At 50.5% G+C, this 8,053-nt stretch overlaps 1 protein-coding gene across 2 annotated transcripts in view; it reads right to left on the bottom strand.

The window, feature by feature from the left end:
* Positions 1–8,053, bottom strand: part of Ucp3 (uncoupling protein 3) — a 13,969-nt gene continuing 5,916 nt past the window's right edge. Inside the window, exons 2-8 of one of the 2 annotated variants that reach the window (XM_031387534.1) lie at positions 7,029–7,136; positions 6,927–6,938; positions 6,238–6,439; positions 5,843–6,043; positions 4,823–4,924; positions 4,260–4,440; positions 1–1,687 (exon numbers count right to left, since the gene is read on the bottom strand). In XM_031387534.1, coding sequence (XP_031243394.1) covers positions 1,573–1,687; positions 4,260–4,440; positions 4,823–4,924; positions 5,843–6,043; positions 6,238–6,439; positions 6,927–6,938; positions 7,029–7,052 — 837 coding nt within the window. In that variant the 5' untranslated portion in view covers positions 7,053–7,136 and the 3' untranslated portion in view covers positions 1–1,572. Of the gene's footprint in view, positions 1,688–4,259; positions 4,441–4,822; positions 4,925–5,842; positions 6,044–6,237; positions 6,440–6,926; positions 7,137–8,053 lie in introns of both variants that reach the window. The other variant, XM_031387532.1, reaches the window with a different exon arrangement.

Below are 8,053 nucleotides of genomic sequence, written 5' to 3'. Positions count from 1 at the left end.
TTACAGAAGGAAGGTTTATTTGGGGTTTACTGTTACAGAGGGATAAGTGTCCATTGTGGTGAGGAGGCCAGGCAGCAGACAGGCATGGCAGACAGGCGTGGCGACCGGAGCAGCCAATAAGAACTCACATCTCAAAACTGGGAGTGCCGTGAATCTTTGGACTCTCCAAGCCAGTCCCCAGTGACACACTTCTTCCCAAAAAGCCACAACTTCTAAGGCTCCCCAAACAGCCACCAATGACTGAGGGCCAAGTATTCAAATACCTGAGACATGCGGGGGACATCTCGTTCAAACCACCACATTCAGTCAAACTTTTTATCTTTTTTTTTTTTTACATTTGTTTCCATCTTTATTGTGTTTATACATATGTACAGTCACATGTATAGTGCGCTCAAATGGAAGTCAAAGGACAATTTGTAAGAGTCCCCCCGTTCTGTCCTTACCCATGTGGGTCCCATGAGCCATTTCGTTGACGGCCGTGCAGTCTTGAACCTGGAAGTTGGTCCTGTGCTTCGCCCTCCCTTTTGCAGATGGAAGGCTAAGGCTTAGCAGGTGGAACGAAGGCTCTGCAGCCAAAGGCAGCGAGAGCAAGAGGAAGTGTGGGCAGGTGGAGCTGGTCAGGGGCCTGACATGAGGGTTCCTGAGATGAGAAAATCTCTGAGAGAGAAGGCAGAAGAGCAGCTGTTCTCATTCTTGCCCTTAAGGTGAAAATTATTTTACTGAGTTCTAACAAATTCCCTAAAGATTCTGAGTCCTGCTACATTGAACTGATGGACAGGCAGTGCCCCACCCCCCAGGCCCTGGATGTTACCAGGCCGAAGGTCCCCATGGCTTCAGTCACCCATGGTCCTTACCGTGCAGACCAGGTAGGTGTGCAAGACCTCACCACTACAAACTGCATTCTCTTCAAACTTCTCTGGACAGAATCTCTCCTAAAACATTGTTCTCATGTTTACATTTGTAGTCACCAGGCCTTGTTAGAAACGCTTCCATGCCTGCTTCGCTTTCTATCTTCCCAACACCCTGATCAGGCAGACAGGGAAAGACTGTTATCCACTGAATGCACTCCATCCTCCAGTGTCCTCCGTGGGCCCAGCACGACTCATTTGTACAGGGTCAATGCTGCAGTCACAGCTTTGTGCTGAGTCATCTGGTGACTGGGAAGGTTGCAGTCACAGCTTTGTGCTGAAGCTGAAGAGTCCCTCCGGCCATTTTGTTTGATTCAAGACACGACACAGTGGGCTGATCTTCCCGATGCCTGTGGTCTTACCTGATTATTGTGCATCGTTTAATCCTACATTTCAAGGGAATTGACTCTGGTTTTCTTTGTTGTCTCTTGCCTAAATGTTAGGCATCCAACCGGAAGGGTTTTAAAAATTAATATAATTTATTTCCCATCAGGTCAGTGCAAAACAAAGGTATTTTAAGATGAAACATGGAAGACCAAAACTCTCCTCCTCCCTTAGTTCAGTTTCTCAAGTCAGCAACGGTGCAGGGTTCTGTCATGTGTGTGGGCCTGCGTCCCCAGGGCAGAGAGGCTTCATTCCAGCTCAGGCAGCCTGCTGGCCTTGTTCAAAATGGAGATTCCCGCAGTACCTGGACTTTCATCAAGGCCCGCTTCAGCTGCTCGTAGGTTACAAACATCATCACATTCCAAGCTCCCAGACGCAGAAAGGAGGGCACAAATCTGAGGAGAGAAGCAGCTACCCCGTGAGTAGGAACAGGTTAGGAGTTACAAGCACGCACGCCCGCCATGGTGTCCCCAAGCTGGCTGAAGCTGCTTGTCACTAGTCTTTTCTGAGATCTGTTTCATATTTGGCCTCTCTACTGAGGGGATTTAGGCAGAACTTGGGATCAGAAAAGGAAAGAAAGCTAACTTGTTAAGGCAGGTTTCTGTGTAGGAAGTTAATTCTCAACATCTGGGTGCCAACACTGCTGCCTGCCAGGTCCTTTGTTAGACACTGAGGCCAGAGAAGCTAAGTAACTCAAACCACAAAGTTGGTAAATACCAACGTAGTGTTGAGACACACTGCCTGGTCTAGCTCATCCTGTGCTAGCTATGGGCTTTGGGCTCATTGGCATGCAGATTTCCACCCAGAGAAGGCCCAGGCTAGGAGTCAAGAAGTGGATGGGGGAGGTGGGGGGTCCAGGGAGTGCGTCATCAGCTTCAGCTCACTGACAGAAAGCACAGAAAGCACCCTGGGCCTCTTGGGAGAGAGTGTCGCCCTGTCTGTGCTTCTCTGAGGAAGGTGGGGAGCCCATCCTCTGATCCCTCATCTCAGCTACTCTTCTCCTCTGGCCCCTTGATTCCTGCTAGACTCAGCAAGTTGCCATGCATGCTCTAAGGATGCCAGGCCCTCTCCTGTCCCTGTAAGCACATTGCTTTTTCTTCAGCTTGGACTGTTCCTTATCTTTTTCCAGCCTGGAGGGTGGTTCTTCATGCTACACGACTCAGTTGGGCAGCCATATGCTATGACAGTTTCTTTGTGGGGAGGGTATGAGATCGGGCCTTGCTATGTGGCTCTGGCTGGCTTTGAACTCAAGGCAACACCCCTGCTTCAGCCACCATACCTAACTGGTCATGACTGTTCTTAAACCTTCACAAGGACTGTGGCAATGTATCCAAACTCTAGAGTCTAGTCAAACCTGGGTTAAACTCCTAGCTCCTCCAGCTTCAGGTGCCTCATCTTGAAAGTGAAGACAAATAAAAGATGGGGGTCTGACATATTCCTGTGATCCTGGCACTTGAGGAATGGAGGCATGAAGATCAGGAGTTTAAGGCCAGTCTGAGCAACCTGAAACCTTGTTTCAAAGAATCTAAAATAAAATAAGAGTATGTAGCAGTAACCCCTTTACATGGTTAACTGAGTCAGTGGGGGACAGCACCCAGCACTACTCTTCAATGTCACCTTCACCTAATTACTTGGGACTCTTTGAGGGAGGCATAGGCCAGAGCCTGGCACACAGTAAACTGAGGCAATAGCTGAAGACACTGAGCCAAGCAGTGTCAGGTAACATGTTAAGTACATTATTCCCAGACAGAGAATCTCAGTGTCTTCTGTCTGTCTGTTGGGTTCAACTTAATTTCACACATCAGAAAATACCACTAAAGGCACTGAGGTGGGAGCCAAGCAAAGAGCTTCCCCCTGGGACAGGCTACGCAGTGGATGTGGCCCTGGAGCCAGGGCCCTGCCATTTTGTGATCTTGGACAAGTTATTATTTTGAAGTGCAGTGTGGGAGCTACTACCCAGTTCAGAGGATTGTTGTGATAAAGTAAAAAGTACCTAGCATAAGGCTCAGTGTAGGACCTTGGCTTTCAGGGTGCTAATTAGGAACCCACACGATCAGCGCTTGCTCTGTGCTTGGATCTTCAGATGATAAAAGATGGATGAGCCGCCAGCCTCAGCTCCAAGGGGCTTGAGAACTAGCACGAACTTTTCAGAACTTTTACTTAATTTTGTAAAAGGTGGAGTTATTCTATAAGTGGGTCAAATGGTACTGCTGAGGCTCATGGGAGGAGGGAAAACTTACATGTGACAGTGTGAGGGAGGCGTTGGCATTGGGACTAGTCTGCAAGGGTGGCTAAGGTTTAGATTGTGCAGATGTTGAGGGAAAGGCATCCCAGTGGGCTAAGGTGCTGCTGCAAAGAAGGATGCCCTGGACTGAATTTGACCCCTGGAGCCCAGGTGAAGGTTGAGGGAAGGAACCAGCTCCACAGAGTTGTCCTCTGATCCCCACATGTGCCGCAGCAAGGTACACAGGCACATCACACACACACACACACACACACACACACACACACACACACACACACACTAATGATTATGGTGATAATGGTAAGCTTTTAAAGGCTAGGCCTTCTATGCAAATGCACAGGAACCTTGAGTGTTGTGTATGAATATGGTGTCTCTGCTGCTGAATAGTCAGGGCGGCAGGTGGGGAAAACCTCTTCTGCCCAAAATACTTGAAGACAAAGAATAACTTTACCTAGCCTGGGCCTACTTTTTTCTTCGTAAGGCTTCTGTTGTGAGTACTTGGGATGGTGTGTGCTTACAACGCAGTGCTCAGAGGCAGAGCTAGGAGGATTGAATGTCGAGGTCAGTTTTGCCTACATAGTGAGTTCTAGGCCAGCCTGAAATTCACGAGACTCAGTCAGAGAGAAAGAAAAAGGCAGAGAAGAAGGGAAGAAGAGAAGACGAGGAGAGCAAGAACCCGCGTTTTCTGGAAAGAGTGCTGGAGGCAGAAGGTGACAGCTTACCCTTTGTAGAAGGCCGTGGGGCCCTCCTGGGCCACCATCTTCAGCATACAGTGTAGAGGGCTGCGGTACCTGCCTGGGGGAGCGTTCATGTATCGGGTCTTTACCACGTCCACCGGGGAGGCCACCACTGTGGCACAGAAGCCAGCTCCAAAGGCAGAGACAAAGTGACAGGGGAAGTTGTCTGGAGAAGGGGAGGGAAGAACAGATTCCAGGGATGAAGCATGTGTGCTTGCTGTGCGGATGTGGTCTCTAGTGTGCCCCTGACCTTCTGAAGCACGATGCTCACGGCTGAGCTCTTGGTTAGTCTTGGCAAGCTAGAACTCAGCTCTGAGTAAGAAAACCACGGACCATTTTTTTTTTTTTTGAGGAAATTGAAGTCAGTAGGCAAGTGACTGTCACAGATACACTGAGTCTGGTGCTGGCCCTAGAACCCAGGGCTCTGATTTTGCCTAGGCCTCTTTCTTCATTACAACCTTGAACTGGACACCGCTCCTCCCTCTTTCTTTTCGGGGGCCCTGATGCCCCTGGGTGGTACCCACTCCTGTTTCCCAACCCACTCTCACCAGTGAACAGGTGAGAGTCCAGCAGCTTCTCCTTGATGATGTCATAGGTCACCATCTCAGCACAGTTGACAATGGCATTTCTTGTGATGTTGGGCCAAGTCCCTGTTAGGAAAGCAACGGGGACCGATGAATGCAATGTTCCTACTTAGGTGCAGTGTCCTATAGCAGTGGTCTCCGCCAGGGGACCATACCTCAGTTACTGATCTCACCTTTCCTTCTGGAGTTATCAGCTTTTAACCCCCCTGCATCTTCACAAACGGACACCCACTGTTTGGCTACATGTGGAGCATGATTTGCACTCTGTCAGAATTTCAACATGCCTCCCTCAGACCCAGGAGGAGGGAGGCTGGGCCCTAGGACAGTGACAGACATATGGCAGGGCCTTAGGAGACAGGTTTCATTGAGAGGAGGACAGGCTGGGGCGTGGATGTGACACCAGTGAGGGAATGCCCTGGCAACACTGTGACTGAGGTGTCCTGCCCTTAAATATCACAAGGCCATTTTTTTCTCCTGCAAGGGATCATGGGAATGGTGGTCTGAGTGAAGGAGGGATTCTGGCATTTGCCAAGGGCTAAACACATAGGGCACTCTACCACAACTGGCTCCACAGCTGTGCTCCTTCCTGCCTCTCTTTCTGTCCTCTGTCCTCTGAAGGCCCTCCATCCTTTTATCTCTACACCTTAGCCTTTGAGATCAGGTACATTTTGGAGCCAGCATGGCCTTTCTGCCTCCCACCTGCATTCTGGCTCCCTGCCTATAGCATAAGCTACACTGCCTCCTTAGATCCTCAGACATAAATCCTTGAGGAGTGGATGCCCTCTGTTCATTTCTGACTCTCTCCCAGGGTGGCCTATGCAGGTGATGACTGATAAGTTGGACACTATTTGACGACCAGTGTGTGGTGTATTGTATTTGGAGTGTTCTCATGAGGTTGAATCATGCTTTGGGAATTCCTTCTTTCTGGATTCTCTGTTTCAGCCCTCGGGGAGAAAAAGCTTTGTCCTAGAGTGCCAAGTTTACCTTTCCATAGGCCCCTGACTCCTTCCTCTCTGGCGATGGTTCTGTAGGCATCCATAGTCCCTCTGTATTTCCTCTCTCCTCCAGTTCCCAGACGTATCATAGCTTGAAATCGGACCTTTACCACATCCGTGGGCTGGGCGCAGGTCACAGCCATGGCTCCTGTGGTGCAGCCTGCCAGAATCCTGATGGCAACGCTGGAGTCTGGGGCAGGCAGAGAGAACTAGGAGTCTCTGACACTGTCAGAATCTCACCAGTGTCTGTCATCAGCTTGCCCCTCCCCTACTCTGCTCGTTGGACAGCTCCATGTCCTTGACCCATACTCCAGCTGCTAACCAGGTTTCCCACCCCTGGGTGTCCACGGGTGTCCCTCGGTGTCCTCGGGTGCTGGCACTCACGGTCCGCTCCCTTGGGGGTGTAGAACTGCTTGACAGAGTCGTAGAGGCCAATTCGAATGGAGGCAAAGCTCATCTGGCGATGCAGGCCAGCGACCAGTCCGCTGTAGGGGCTGCGGGGACCCTCTGTGCGCACCATAGTCAGGATGGTACCCAGCACGCCGCGGTACTGCACGCTCTGTGCCCCTGGGTTCTCCCCTTGGATCTGGGGAACAAGAACAGGGCCTGAGTTGTTGATGGGCGACCAGGGAGGACAGGGCTGTGTGCGCAGGATGCCTGTAGGGTCTTGTAACTAGCATGATTATCAAATCAGGGTGAAAATGGCTCTGAGTGTGCAGCATGCTGCGGTTCACAAAGCAGCTCTTATTCGGTGTGGCATCTCGGCCTACCCACACCAGAGGGGCTGGTTTGCTTTCCCTGTCTTATAATAGATGGTTAGAGGTTTACTCCGCTCACACCATTACTTCCTTACCTTTATTTTCCACTTTATGGTTTACATAGCAGGGCTAAGCAGTAAAGAGCCCTGTCACCTCATGTCAAGGCATTTGAGGGAAGGTGGTGGGGAGCAAGGCAGCGTAGGGATAGGCTTCCCTCAGCTCTGTGAGGAAGAGCATGTTGGCACATGAGCAGATGCTGTGCAGAGGCAGCCCCTTCCTCCTTGTGAATCACAACCACTGGCCAACGGCACTCACCTGCAGGCGGACCTTGGCGGTGTCCAGGGGGAAGGTGAGGAGGTCAGCAAAACAGGCCGCTGTGCCCGCCCCCAGGAACTTCACAACCGTTGTGGGAGGCACCTCGGATGGCTGAAGTCCAACCATGATCCTGGAGGATGGGCCTGGTTCCTACTGAGGTCCAGGGAGAGAGGTTGTCTGGCAGTCCTTTGCCTCTGTTCAGGGAGGAAGCTGCAGGAGGTAGACCAGGGGAACGGATGGAGTCTGAGCTGCTTGGCTCTGTCCTATTTCCAGGGACCCACAGTGCTCTTGAAGCAGCTTTACAAAGTGAGAAGTCTGGGTACTGTCACCCTTAACCTGCCTGCATTTGGTTTATATACTCAGGTCATTTCTCATCTCTCACATGTAACAGTCCCTGTCACCTCTGTACAGGGGGTGGAGGCGGGAAGCAGCTAGGGACTGTGGTGTTATCACTGAATGGCTGAGAAGGCTGAGGTCCTGGGAGGCAGCAGGCCTGGCTTTGACTGTGTTCTCCCAGGGCTTTGAAGTTTCCTCACTGGACCTTGTGACTTAGGGCCCGGTGTAAGGCAAACCCTCTACCACAGATACATCCCAGCACTCTCTTTCTTATTTATTTATTTATTTATTTATTTATTTATTTATTTATTTATTTTCAGAGTTCAGGCCCAAACCCAGGGCCTTGCTCTTGCTAGGCAAATGCTCTACTGAGCTAAATCCCCAACCCCTTATTTTTTTTTAAGACAAACGTTTCATTAAATTTCCCAGGCCAGCCTTGAACTTGAAATCACCCAGCTTCAGGCTCTCAAATGCTGGGTTGTATGTCTGCCTCACTGCCTGCCTGGCCTGGATATACCTTCCTCTGTATACATGAGGCAGAATCCTCCTCAGTGCTTGTTGCTCCCCCCTCTGTAAGGTTTCCCGATTGGTGCCTGTTGGTGGAAGTGGGCCTTGGTACTCTGCTGCCCTCCTTTTCCCAACAGGTCTGAGGTAGGTGGACTGACACATGGACACTTCTGCTGTTTGAGGTGGTTTACGGTTTCTTCTTCTTCTTCCTCCTCTTCCTCCTCCTCTTCCTCCTCCTTCTCTTCTTCTTCTTCTTCTTCTTCTTCTTCTTCTTCTTCTTCTTC

This window comes from Mastomys coucha, unplaced genomic scaffold (genome assembly GCF_008632895.1).
Source record: "Mastomys coucha isolate ucsf_1 unplaced genomic scaffold, UCSF_Mcou_1 pScaffold21, whole genome shotgun sequence".
Lineage (NCBI taxonomy): Eukaryota > Metazoa > Chordata > Mammalia > Rodentia > Muridae > Mastomys > Mastomys coucha.
This window is presented reverse-complemented; position numbering and strand designations above follow the sequence as displayed.